Genomic DNA, 14,407 nt, shown 5'->3' on the forward strand with positions numbered 1-14,407 from the left:
CAATCACAAGCCTCATTCCCTTAGGAAACCAAGCGAAAACCAAACCACACCACATACTATAAGGAAATAGGAGAAACTCAGTGTTTCCACGTATTTCTGTGTCATCTGCTGTCCCCGTGATTCACGCACGGCAGGAAAAGGGGAGGGAGCCCGCAGGTCCTATGCCATCCGGCGTTTGTAGGCTGTGTTTGTACACTTCAGGCAGCAGCTGGGACTCCTGACGCTGCCCCACACAGTCAATAAAGATCTCAAACCTAATTATTTGCTCTAACGCTGCGTGGTGTCTTTCAGCAGGACACCGTCATTTTCAGGAGCTGCTGCTTCCACCTCCCAGTTGATTCATTTCATTGTGACTATTATCTTTTTCAGAATGACTGACAGCATCCGCAGGCATCATTCATATTTATTATTTTTTTTTCTGAATAAAAGAGGAAATAGATATCCAAATGACTGCTTCTTTATTTTAGACCTGCAAGTATGCCAGAACTTTATGAGTCACTCTTTCGAAGAAGCCAAAATAGAGTATTGCCAGGAACTAGGTCCCCACCACATTTAGATCGTGGGCTCACCCTCCTGCACAGACCTCGTGTGCCACCACCCAAAAAGGCACCAAACAGAACATAGAAACTCCAGTTCGAAATGGTCTGACATCCAGAGGACGTTAACCCTCCCCAGCAAAACGATGTCAAAATTCCCTCAAATTCCATGGGTTTGTAATAGATGAAAAGGGAATAGATCATTGAGAAAAGAGGTCTCATCAGGAATCCTACGTTTCCTCCTCAGAAATAATTCCTAATACTAAAATACTCGTGTTTCACTGCGGCAGCAGCTGAACGGTCACACTCGAGGTGGAAACCCGGGTGCTCTGGCTGTGGATCTGCTCCTCCTCACAGATGCCACAGAAGCTCAGAGCCCTTCTCCTGTCTCCTAGGACAAGGCACACGGTTACACGGGGCTGTTCACCTTCCACCCTCGCAGGGCAACCAAGGACAACATATAATGTTTGATTTATTCATCAACAACCTGGATGAGGGGACAGTGTACCCTCAGCAAGTTTGTTGATGACGCAAAACCGGGAGGGGTGGCTGACACACCAGAAGGCTGTGCTGCCATCCAATGAGACCTGGAGAGTTGGACAGAAAGGAACCTAATGAAGTTCAACAAGGGCAAGTGTAGGGTGCTACACCTGGGGAGGAACAACCCCCTGCACCAGTACAGGTTGGGGGCTGACCTGCTGGAGAACACCTCTGCAGAGAGGGACTTGGGAGTCCTAGTGGACAAGTTGACCATAAGCCAGCAATGTGCCCTTGTGGCCAAGAAGGCCAATGGTCTCCTGGGGTGCATCAGGAAGAGTGTGACCAGTAGGTCGAGGGAGGTCATTCTCTCTCTCTGCTCTGCCCAGGTGAGGCCACATCTGGAGCACTGTGTCCAGTTCTGGGCTCCCCAGTTCAAGAAGGACAAGGAATTACTGGGAGACAGTCCAGCAGAAGCTACAAAGATGATTGAGGGACTGGAGCATCTCTCTGATGAGGAAAGGCTGAGGAACTTGGGGCTGTTTAGTCTGAAGAAGAGAAGACTGAGAGGGGATCTCATCAATGCTGATCAATATCTAAAGGGTGGGTGGCAAGAGGATGGGGTCAAACCTTCCTCAGTGGTGCCCAGTGACAGGACAAGGGGTAATGGACACAACACAGGAAATTCCTTCGCAACATGAGGAGGAACTTCTTTCCTGTGAGGGTGGCAGAGCCCTGGGACAGGCTGCTCAGAGAGGTGGTGGAGTCTCCTTCTCTGGAGACTTTCAAACCCCACCTGGACACATTCCTATGTAACCTGCTCTGGGCAGACCTGCTCTGGCAGGGGGTTGGACTAGATGACCTCCAGAGGTCCCTTCCAACCCCTACCATTCTGTGATTCTGTGACACTGAACCTGCAAAGATATTTCCGTCTCGCCTCACCCAAGTTCTACGGCATGGGAACACGGAATGCCTTTATTCTTACTCCTAGGCTAGTTGTGTTTAAGACCAGCAACACCAGCAAGAACTCCAGTCTTTGATATGTCAGCAGGAGCTAGAAAAATCAGGCAAATCGGAGAGACACTGCTACGCGGTCAGAGCACAAGACCGCTATCGACGCTGCCCTTACTGACTGTAGGACACCAGAACAATCACTTACTCTTCCCCGTGGCTTTGGTTTTTCACTGGGTAGTAGCACTTTGCACTCTCTGCTGCTGCGGTAGCAAATTCTTAGAATGGGTGGAATATCTGTAACGGCATGTTACTGACCTGCAGCGTTGCTTTGAGTAATAAGTGACTTATAAGTGAGCTGTCACACCGTCAACTCATCGTTCTTTCTCCTTTTTTCCTTTGTTTGCCAGTCTTTCCTGCTGAGGCTATGGCTACCCCAGCACGTGAAAATACACCTGACCACATCAGCAGAGCTAAAGCAGGGCCTGGGCGCTGGGGAGCTGAGCACAGAGAGACCCAAAGGGGCTGGGCAAACACCAGCAAGGATCGGGAAGCGGCCTCTCCGTAAATTTATTTTCTCAGCTGGGTGACCGCATAGCGTGTCACAGGATCACAGAATGATATGGGGTTGGAAGGGACCTCTGGAGATCATCTAGTACAACCCCCCTGCCAAAGCAGGTCGCACAGGAACGTGGCCAGGAAGGTTTGAATGTCTCCACAGATGGAAACTCCACCACCTCTCTGGGCAGCCTGTTCCAGGGCTCTGCCACCCTCACAGGAAAGAAGTTCCTCCTCATGTTTAGATGGAACTTCCTATGTTCAAGTTTGTGCATGTTTCCTCTTGCCCTGTCACTGGGCACCACTGAAAAAAGACTGGCCCCATCCTCCTGACACCTGCCTTTAAGTATTTATGGTGTTGATCAGATCCCCCCTCAGTCTTCTCTTCTCCAGACTAAACAGACCCATGTGCCACAATGTGTCCATATGCTGTGTCCATGATGCGCATCGCTGCATGGACACAGCACCTCAGATCTTATTGCCAAAAGTACCTGAAGTTGCAGGTGGGCTCCCCTCCAAGCACCCACCAGACTCATTGCCCGGCACAGTTGAACGGGGATTCATCTAACACAACCACTGACCCATAACCTGGCACCCTGTGTTCACACAACCCCTTGCACAAGAGGTTGGGCAAGCCCAGATCACCCTGTTCCCTGCTCCAACGTCTATTGCAACACTGACTATTTCATAGAATCATAGAATTGTTCAGGTTGGAAGGGACCTTTCCGATCATCGAGTCCAACCATCAACCTAACCCTGACAAAAACAATCACTAGACCATGTTCTTCAGCACCACATCTACCCTTCTTTTAAATACGTCCAGGGATGGTGGCTCCACCACTTCCCTGGGCAGCCTGTTCCATATTTGCTGCATTTGCGATGCCTCTGAGAGGCTACTGAGCCTGGTGAACTCTAAAAATGATCATCCACTCCTACTGCTCCATGAAGGGTCCAACCATACTGCGACAAGGCAACTCAGAACCATCAAGACTATATGTCCCTTGGAGCAACGTTAAAAGGATCTGGAGCACAAGTGGTGTTCTCTTCTATCATTCCAGTCAGAGGAAGTGGTTTAGGAAGGAGGAGACAAATTATGGTGAGGGATGAGGGAGATGGCATGAGGTGAGGGTGAGGGATGAGGGAGATGGCGTGAGGTGAGGGTGAGGGATGAGGGAGATGGCGTCGAGGGAAGGGTGAGGGATGAGGGAGATGGCGTGAGGTGAGGGTGAGGGATGAGGGAGATGGCGTGAGGTGAAGGATGAGGGAGATGGCGTGAGGTGAGGGATGAGGGATGAGGGAGATGGCGTGAGGTGAGGGTGAGGGATGAGGGAGATGGCGTGAGGTGAGGGTGAGGGATGAGGGAGATGGCGTGAGGTGAGGGATGAGGGAGATGGCGTGAGGTGAGGGATGAGGGAGATGGCGTGAGGTGAGGGATGAGGGAGATGGCATGAGGTGAGGGATGAGGGAGATGGCGTGAGGTGAGGGTGAGGGATGAGGGAGATGGCGTGAGGTGAGGGTGAGGGAGATGGCGTGAGGTGAGGGTGAGGGATGAGGGAGATGGCGTCGAGGGGAGGGTGAGGGATGAGGGAGATGGCGTCGAGGGGAGGGTGAGGGATGAGGGAGATGGCGTGAGGTGAGGGTGTGGGATGAGGGAGATGGTGTCGAGGGGAGGGTGAGGGATGAGGGAGATGGCGTGAGGTGAGGGATGAGGGAGATGGCGTGAGGTGAGGGTGAGGGATGAGGGAGATGGCGTGAGGTGAGGGTGAGGGATGAGGGAGATGGCGCCGAGGGGAGGGTGAGGGATGAGGGAGATGGCGTCGAGGGGAGGGTGAGGGAGATGGCGTCGAGGTGAGGGTGTGGGATGAGGGAGATGGTGTCGAGGGGAGGGTGAGGGAGATGGCGTGAGGTGAGGGTGAGGGATGAGGGAGATGGCGTCGAGGGGAGGGTGAGGGATGAGGGAGATGGCGCCGAGGGGAGGGTGAGGGAGATGGCGTGAGGTGAGGGTGTGGGATGAGGGAGATGGCGCCGAGGGGAGGGTGAGGGATGAGGGAGATTGCGTGAGGGGAGACGGCGCCGGGGGGAGGGTAGGGCAGGCAGGGCCGGCGGCGGCGCGGCGGTGACCCGCGGGAAGAGGAAAGCGGCGGGAAGAGGAAAGCGGCGGGCGCGGCCGAGCTCTCTTTCCGGTTCAGTTTTCACTTTCTGTTTTTTTGCCCCCAGCCACTACCGCCGCCCGGCCCCCGGCCCTGCCTCCCCGCCCGCCTCCGTCCCTCCGCGGCCCCCTTTTTCACTTCCTGGGGCCGGCGGATGGCGGCGGCCCGCAGTTCGCCCGTTCCGCGTCTCCTGAGCCCGCCGGCCCGCCCGGCCCGGTAGCGCCGCGCCCTCCCGGGGCCCCACCGGGAGCGGAGCCGCGCCGAGGGCCGGGCCGGGCCGGGCGGCATGCGGGCGGCGTGAGGGCCGGCCGCGCCGGGGAACGGCGAGGAAGGAGGTTCGGCCATGGGGGAGCGGCGGGACGAAGAGACCGGCGGACCGGGCACGGGTGAGCGGGGCCGGGGGGTGGGGAGAGGAGGAAGAGCGGGCGGGGACCGAGCCACGGGGAGGGCGGCCGGCTCCATCCCACCTTCCGTCTAGGGAGGAGAGGCCAAAGCCGGCTTTGCCCCCAAAGCCGGGACTGCCGGCCCGGTGGGGACCCTCTCCTCGGCGGGTGAGAGGGAGCAGCCCCCGGGCCAGGGCTGGAGGCACCTGCCTTGAGGCTTGCGACACCTAGAAAGCTCCTCTTTTTTTTTTTTTTTTTTTTTATTATTAATTTTGACTGGCTCGCTGGTGACACGTTGGCTTTTCCAAGCTCCTCTTTGCGCCAGTAGCTGACCCTGTGCCGGGAAAGCTGCGGTCCTTTTCCGTTTAGCGGATGCACGCACACCTTCGGTCTGTCCTTGGGGAGCCGGTGCTGGTCAATGGAGGTGCCCTTCGGGAGGAGGATATGGAAATACAAACAGATCAGCTGCACGCTGTTCCCCTCCTGGGTCTGGCATAGGGAGCTGAAGGCTGGAGGAAGGCATCTTTGCCTCCCCCCTTGGAGCAACCGCACTGTCCTGCGGGGCTGGAAATCCGCCTTAGAGAAGGGGGAAAAAAAAAAAAGTGTTTTTTCTCTGGTCCCATGCAGTTCCGCTGTGAGGTTGTCCTCAAATTGTTCTACAGAGGCTTGGATAGGAGCAGGGCTTGCTGAGCTGTAGGTCTGCACTCCTTAAGGGGGGGATAATATGGAATAGATGAAGCAAGCAGGAGCGTGGAAATAGTTGTAAACCATGTTCCTTACTCCATGGGAACATAGTTGGTTTTTTTTTTGTTTTTTTTTTTTTTAAATGTGGAAGAAAGCCTGCCTGGCCCAGAATAAATCAGTAGCCCAGTGATTTGGTGCTCGTCATGGATGCAGGAGGCGCTGGGTGAAGCTCTGCTTTGTGGGGGATTCAAGTCAGAACATCAACCTCATGGTTTTACCCCAAGCATTTAGTCAAAGTGGGTTTCTCTTAGTGCTGCTTGATAGATCTCGTTAAGGTGCTTATAAGAGACTGGTAAAGAAAAGGGAAACGGTCATGGGGCTGTACTGGCACTAGCTGACCTGTGGTTGAGTCTGGAAGTTACCGGTGTGCACTTGAACGAACTTGTTAGATATAATGTGTTGTCAGGAAAATGTCTGATTTCACAGAAATTGCTGTTCTCCAACTGAAAAGTCATTTTGTTGGAGAATTCCCTACTGTAAGTAAGAAGTGTAATTACTCGCCTGGGACCAGAAACTATATTACCCAGCTCTGAAACTTGGTTTTATGTACTAGTTTGGTCTATTTTTAGTGTTACTCTTAAACCCAGCATTTTTGGTGGTAACAGAATGTTCCCCATTCCCAGATACTCACCTCTAGTACCCTCTAACATCCGCATCCCGCCCGACTTCAAGCTGTGTTGGTGTAACTCTTTGTGAAGCCGTGCGGCAATCCAGATTGCTGAAGCTATCTGGATTAAAAATAGCCTCTTTTACTTTATTTTCTGCTGCAGTTTGCTGATTTTCGTCATTACACAACCCCAGCTGTGCTAGGAGGGGAAGAGAAGGAACATCCGGGCAAAGGCTTGCGTAGGTCACTGTAACCACCCACTGAAATGCGTATGGGATTACAGCTTTGGTGAAATGGGCTGGGTTTATTACATGAAATATATGTGTTGGTCACTCTGGCACCTGCCAAAGTGACCAACTGATTATTCTTGGTTAGAATCGCTTTGAGACAAGAAAGCGAAAGTTTTATTATTTTGGGTAAATGCTGTTTTTGCACAGTTTGGCTTTTTTTCAGGGGGAGGGTGGGTTGATGATGAAATAACTATCTGCTAGTTCTGATAGGGTGTTTGGAGTCAGTGTGCGTGGGGATTTTAGTACTTGGCTTTGGTTCTGTTTTTATTTCAAACTCTAAGTGTGTCTTGGTAATTTCCGCAGTCAAAAGGGTCCGTAGAGAGCTTGCGGTTAGAGCTGTATTGCCCTATCAAGCAGAACAAGCAGACCAGGGGAAAGAAAGTCAACGCTGAAAGGAGAGCATCTGTAGTAAGAGCAAAAGTAACGCAACGGAACAAGCCTAAGGAAGGATATATCCCACTCTGGGAGGTTTTCAGGCTTGCTCAAAGGCAAAAGAAGTAAGTAACCAGCAGTCTGGAGGAACGCAGGATTTCAGGCAGGGGAACTGGATGCCCGCTTTCTCCAGCTGCAAAGTTGAGGCTTTTTTGTTTCCCAAATGGGGGAGCTCTGCCTTGGGGAGGTTGTTTGTAACATGTGAAACGTTACTGTTGTTCTCAAGAGGCTGCCTGTGTGTCAGGAGACCCCAGCCATTGCTGCAGCAAGTGCACATGGGCTTTAGATCCAGGACATCCCCAACATTGATTTTCAGGGTCTTGGGAGGCAGCAAACGAACTCCAGCTCACATGGCAGCAGGCTGATGTTTCTTGGGAGGGCTGGATGTTTCTCTGTGCGTGCTGTGTGGTTGGCTGGGTTTAATGTGTGAGTTTCAACGTGGCTTCTGTGGGCTGCATGCAAAGGATCCATGAAATGTAACCTAGGGAAGGCAAACCTGTCATCGGCGGGGTTTTTAGTTTGCTGTGCACGAGTCTACAGCTCTCCCACAATGTCAAAGCACGTCGAGTATGACAGTCTTAGGCCATGGGGCTACTGCACTGGCGTGGAACATCACCTGGCTGGCTGGTTTTGCAAAGAAAGGGTTTTCTTTATTTGTCAAAAGTGCTAAAATGCCTGCGCTGGTGCTAGATTTGGGAAAAGTCAATGCAGACACCTGCAGCTGAGTGAATCCACAATACGTGGCAACCCTGTGTAAGATGATAGAAGAGGGGAGCTGTGGCAGGACGGGGCTTTGAGGAGCATCTGCTGAGATGAAAGGCAGCAACAACTGCCTGTGCAATGAATAAACCTGTAATAGCCATGTCCTCGATTACATGAGCAGCTGAAAGTAACAGGAGGGAGGTTATAAAATCAATGAAATGTTACCTGGAAGGTTTCTCTGGTGTAGAACTCCTACTCTGAGTAGACTTTCACCAACATCAGAGTGGGGCAGCTGTGGCTTTGCCCAGCCAAGGATGGAGATTCCTACCTCTCTGTGACCTGGCCTAAGGCTGCATCACTCTCCAGGGGAAAAATTTCATCCTCCTGTCCAGTCTGAACCTCCCAAGGTGCACCTTGAGGTGTTCCCCCTTATTTTTACCATCTGGTGGTGCCAGAAGAGAGGCTCCATCCTCTCTGTGACTCTCCATCAGGGAGTTGGTGGCTGCAGTTGGATCTCCCCAGCTTTTCTCCCCGAGACTAAACAAGTCCAGCTCCCTTGCTCTCTACGTAATTATGGTCTTTTTGGGGCTGCCTTCTCTGGGTAGGAATTTGGGGCACGGTTTGAAACAACCAGGTTTGCTGAATTGCCTAAAAAAAACACAGGGGTTTTTTTTACATAGTGTAAGAACATAACCTTCCCTACCTGTGAGGAAACTAATAATATTTTCTTCCCGAGCAGCCAGCTGCATTCAGATACCGTTGTGAGATTAAATCTGGGTTGGCAGAGCTCAAGCGGAGCTGCCTGTGTAAAGGTTGCCTGTCCTCCATGCAGAGTGGTAGCTCTCCTGAGAGGGTGCCAGGGGTTCCCTGCATCGCCTGAACTCCTTAAAGTGATCTAAATAAATACTGTCAGTCTGTGATACCGAGATGAAAAGCATTACAGAAGCTCCTGCAGCCTTTTACCCAGAGGTATTTTAAAATACAATCCAGCACCTGGGTTTTTCAGCTTAGCAGCGACCACCTTGTCTCACTATGGAAGAGTGTTTTAAATCCGTCAAACCAGGAGATTGCAAAAGATACCATCTCGTCCCAAGCAGGGACATAACTCCCAGGTTTAAGGGCAAGGATGTTAATTTAGGAGAGAGGAGCTGCATCACCCTGCTTACTTTTTTTCAGCTAATTGCAAAGGTTTGAGAGCTGTGCCATCCAAAAATTCACCCCTGCCCATCTATTTGAATGCTCGGTTCTTCTGGGGGAAAATAGCTCCACGGTTACGAGAGATCTTGAAGCTCCATGCGAGCTGACTGCTCTCTTTCTGAGAGTACAAGGAAACACCTGCTGCAGAGAGGTGGTTTGTAATGATCTGTTACCGTGATTTACTTGCAGGAAGCCTTTAGCAGTTGCAGGATAATTGACTCAAAGAAGTTCCCGGTCTTGCCCAGAAAAGCACGGCATGGAGTAAGAGATGCTTCCTACCACAGTCACGCTAATGTGGCACTGTGTATCCATCATCTGGTGTCACCCTGGCTCCACGCATGTGGGAGTAGGGCTAAAACCTTGTGCCGATTTCATGGGCTGTCCAGACTGAGACCGAATGTCCATCTCATTGTCCAGAGAAGCTGTGGATGCCCCATCACTGGAGGTGTCAAGAGCAGGCTGGATGGGACTTTGAGCAACCTGGTCTAATGGGAGGTGTCCCTTCCCAAGGCAGGGGGGTTGGAACTGGATGATCTTTAAGGTCCCTTCCAACCCAAACCATTCTATGATCTTGGCTGGTATCCTGACTCCAGGAGTGGCCACTTAGAGAAAAGCACATGAACAGGACAAAGGTACAGCACTCTTTCTCTGAAAACTCATGCCAACTGTGCAGGTTTGTGGCTCGGGGACTTCCTGAGGAAGAGCTGGAATCTTTGTATTCAGTAGAGTATTTTCCCCACGTAGTTATCCAGTTGATCTTTGAACCCACCTGCAGGAACCCATGGTGAGACCTTCAGAAAACCCTGCTTGTTATTAGAGCCCTTCCTGGCTCTGCCAGACAGCCTGTGGTACACACTGTGCCACCTTTTCCATCCCTGGTGGGAGGCCTTTTCCCTTTTCGTTTGCCAACAGACTCACTCCTCATCTCTGCAAATGGGTGTCTCCATCAGCCCAGTTTAAGCCAGAGGTCTGGTTTTGGCTGGACCATGAGCACAACAAGCCCGTCCTGGTGACCCATCCCGACATTTGCCTCTGGTACATGTAATATCCCGGCTGTCTTGGCTCTGTTGTACGTGGTTTAGATCAGACCCGTTACTGCACGGCGGGTTCAGCCAAGCTGTGCTGATTAGCAGCCTGACAAATTACAAGGTCAGAATAGTTGTCTGTGTCTCCGAGTGGAAAAAATGGGAAGGGAAAAAGTGAGAAAAAGAAAGAAAAAGATGCTGGGAAACAGCAAAGCTGTAAAAGTTGACGATAATTTCAGGAAAAATCAGGAACAAGGCGCTTTTCTGGTGTAGGAGAGTGTATTTTGAGATCAAAAGGCTTTGAAGAACCCACGCAAAAACACAAGAGAACCCCCCAAGAGACTTGAATGTGCCAAGGCAAATAATTTTCTGCTTCGGTGCCATGCTAACCGTGGCCTGGACTGGTCCCCGTGGGCATAGGACACCTGCGCCGTGGTGGGGACATCTCTGCCGCGCTACGTGGAGTGGTTTCTGGGTTATCAGTTTGCAAATATACCTAATATCAGCTATCCATGTGAGTGGTCTGTGCTACACCTCCTTGCCTTGATTACTCCTGGAGAGTAAATGTAACTGTAGTTTACATCACGTCATTAGCTGGAAATAATTTACAACACTCAGAAGCATCCACCAGAGTCAACATCTTGTTACTTTGCAGGCACGACACCTGCCTGCTCCTGGACCTTTGTGGGAGACAGTGATTTTTGGCTTTGTTTGGCTTGGCCTGAGGAGAAGGACTTGTGAGTGTTGATGGATGAGAAGCTCAACGTGACTGGGCAACATGTGCTGGTAGCCCAGAAAGCCCCCTGCATCCCAGGCTGCATCCCCAGCAGCGTGGCCAGCAGGGTGAGGGGGGGATTCTGCCCCTCTGCTCCGCTCTGGGGAGACACACACACACACCCCCCAGTGTTGCCTCCAGCTCTGAGGCCTCAGCACAGGAGAGACATGGACCTGTTGGAGCGGGACCAGAGGAGGCCATGGAGATGCTGGGAGGGCTGGAGCCCCTCTGCTGTGAGGACAGGCTGAGAGAGTTGGGGGGGTTCAGCCTGGAGAAGAGAAGGCTCCGGGGAGACCTTCGAGCCCCTTCCAGTCCCTAAAGTGGGGGGCTCCAGGAAAGCTGGGGAGGGACTCTTTATCAGGGAGTGTAGTGATAGGACAAGGTGTAATGGTTTTAAACTGAAATAGGGGAAATTCAGATGAGATCTCAGGAAGAAATGTTTTACACTGAGGGTGGTGAGACCCCGTCCCAGGTTTCCCAGAGAAGCTGTGGCTGCCCCATCCCTGGAGATGCTCAAGACCAGGTTGGAGGGGGCTTTGAGCAACCTGGTCTGGTGGGAGGTGTCCCTGCCCAGGGCAGGGGATTGGAACTGGATGATCTTTAAGGTCCCTTCCAACCCAAACTATTCTATGATTCAATGAATTTAGCTCAGTGTTTGGTTTAAACCAAAAGAGGAAAGGACTTCTGTGCTTCAGCAGTAATGAGCCAAGACTCATTATACAAGTTGGGACGTGCAGGTTTAACGGTCATGGTCACGACTTGTGTGGGTGACCCAACTCGCATGTGGGTAAAGATCATGAGCGTGGGGTTCTCAGGGATTCTGCAGCACACAAGGACACCGAGGTCTGGGTTTTGAGAATTTCTTTACTACTGTTAGCAAAAACAAATATATACATATATAAATATATACAAGTCACTACACTAGGAAAGCAAGTATATATATTACAAGAGTAAAGCAAATTAATGTATATGAGAAGTTATTACAGAACTCCAGCTAGCGGAACCAGTATATACTTAAAGAGTCTTTACCTCTGTGTGCAGCTATAAATATATTATGTGAGATGTCACCAGTGTGACACTCACCAAACCGCTCCCAGGAGTGGGACCAGTCGGTGACAGAAAAGTCTCACTTCAAAGGTGATCCGTGTCACCGAGTCCAGAGTCAGCCAGGTGTCCCTGGTGAAGGTCTGGTCTGTCTGGGAGACCTCATACATGGAAGTTCTTGCAGAGAAGCTCATTTTGGGAAGGTATTACACCTTTTTTGATGTAGATAAGTAAGTGGATGTAGGACATCAGTTCCCAGAATAGTTGTTGCTGACTTCTGCTTCCCTGGAAGATCAGTTCGTTATCTCCGTTTCTTTGTCCTCCTGACTGCTTCCCATCAAGTGGAAGGTCAGTTCGTTATCTCAGTTTCTTTGTCCTCCCAATTGCTCCCCATCAAGGAGGTTTTGACTGAGCTTGTCAGGGATGTCTCGGGCCTGCTGGCTAAAGAGACATCCTTCTTTCTCAGTATGTTCACCAGGTCACCTTCGTGGCTGTTCCATCAGCAGGCTGTAGCTAGAAGAATCGTAGAATCATCCATGCAATAGTTTGGGGTGGAAGATTCCTTTAAAGCCCATCTAGTCCAACCTTCCCTGCCATGAGCAGGGACATCTTCAAATGCACCAGGTTGCTCAGAGCCCCGTCCAACCTGACCTGGAATGTTTCCAGGGATGGGGCATCTTCCACCTCTCTGGACAACATGGGCCGGTGTCTCACCACCCTCAGCGTAAAATATTTCTTCCTAATACCTAGTTTGAATCTCCCCTCTTTTAGTTTAAAGCCATTATGCCTTGTCCTGTTGCTACAGGCCCTGCTAAAAAGTTTGTCCCCATCTCTCCTATAGGCCCCCTTTAGGGACTGGAAGGGGCTCTAAGGCCACAATAAGGTCTCCCCGGAGCCTTCTCTTCTCCAGGCTGAACCCCCCCAACTCTCTCAGCCTGTCCTCGCAGCAGAGGGGCTCCAGCCCTCCCAGCATCTCCGGGGCCTCCTCTGGCCCCGCTCCAACAGCTCCATGTCTCTCCTGTGCTGAGGCCCCAGAGCTGGACGTGGTACAAGAAGTTTGCAGGTGAACAGCTGGTCAAGGATGTAGTACTGTAGATTTTACAACGCAGAGTTAAAAGGGAGAGGTCATATAATTGCTGTAATAATTACTGCGTGCTAGAAATTATTAGAAAGCAAAACGAAAGAGTGAGAGAAGCAAAATCAGGATGGGAGATTGTAAAAAGAAGAGAGAAAGTGGACTTCAGCAGAGCCAAAGAAGTTGGGAGGATGATCTTAAGGAGTCTCAGCTGGTAGAACGTGAACTTGTTGACAGTACAAAGTGGCACGTGGTGGTGCCAGAACTGACACTGCCAGTGACGCCTGTTGTTACAGCTCGTACTAACGATGGGACCAAGCCAGGAAAATGGAAGAAATCCTGGTTGAAGATGGAGAAGGGCTGTGGGACGGGATCGTGCAGGAGCAGCTGTGCTCAGGACAGGTCAGAAGCCATGTGGCTGTGTTCAGTGTGCCTTGACCATGCTGGATTGCAGACTTTTGGAGATTTGGCAGCATTCAGGTGTCTGCAGCAAGTGCTACTAAAATTTGAAGGTAAAAAATCATTAAACAAACAAGAAAACCGGGAAGAAAAGTGAACCCTTTTCTCTGTTCAAGTCTTAAGTGGTTCGAGAGCCGTAGGTTTTCCTCCTGGGCTGACTTTAGAAGTCTCTGTATGGTGAAGCTGTCCAGAGGTCACATGAAAACGGATGAGCCAAAAGAGGATCCTGTTTTGGGGAATTATGTGTCTCTTGGCCTCAGCTGTCCCTCCTGACGAGCACCCGGCACCTACAGGAGCCTGGAATTGGGAAGGGGAGGAAAGATGTGCAGCTCCCAGGAGGCGAATGGGCCATGCGTCTCTGCTGGTGGGGCATGTCCACGCGGGCTGCCTTTAGCCAATGCTTTGCAGAGGACAGAACAGGGCACGTCGAGACATTTGCTGGCGCCATGGGGGAGGAAAGGTCAAAGGAGCTGGCTTTTGGTCTAGAAAGGGAGGAGGGAGTGGGTTAGCAGCCTTCCAAGGAATGCGAGGCTCTTGGAGCGTGACTTCTGCACAGCCACAGCACGAGGGAGAGATCAGCCTTACTTGCAGCGTTGGCAACTGGTATTAAAAGCTGCAAAGGTGACCGGTTTTTCTCCCTTGCTATCCACGTGGGAAATCTCCAGGACGGACTGTGAATCCCCTCCTCAAGGATTTCAGGGCAGAGATAACACCCGCTGGTGGGTTCAGCTGGGCCCTGCTGGTGCAGAGGGGCGCTGGGTTCCTCCAGCTCTCATCCAGCCCATGAGGGTGGCAGAGCCCTGGAAGAGGCTGCCCAGAGAGGGTGTGGAGTCTCCTTCTCTGGAGATATTCCAAACCCACCTGGACATGCTCCTGTCCAGCCTGCTCTGGGTGACCCTGCTCTGGCAGGGGGGTTGGACAAGATGATCTCCAGAGGTCCCTTCCAACCCTTACCATCCTCTGATTCTCTGATGTGTCTCTGCTGTCCCACCGACCCCGTGC

The 14,407-nt window shown here is 51.6% G+C and overlaps 1 protein-coding gene across 1 annotated transcript in view; it reads left to right on the forward strand.

Annotated features, from left to right (window-relative positions):
• Positions 1–5,015: 5,015 nt before the first annotated feature.
• The window catches only part of TASOR2 (transcription activation suppressor family member 2), a 56,477-nt gene continuing 47,085 nt past the window's right edge, over positions 5,016–14,407 (forward strand). The window contains exon 1 of the mRNA XM_074167767.1: positions 5,016–5,058. Within this exon, the coding sequence (XP_074023868.1) occupies positions 5,016–5,058 (43 nt within the window). The remainder of the gene's footprint in view (positions 5,059–14,407) is intronic.

The sequence above is a fragment of the Numenius arquata genome, chromosome 2, assembly GCF_964106895.1.
Source record: "Numenius arquata chromosome 2, bNumArq3.hap1.1, whole genome shotgun sequence".
NCBI lineage: Eukaryota > Metazoa > Chordata > Aves > Charadriiformes > Scolopacidae > Numenius > Numenius arquata.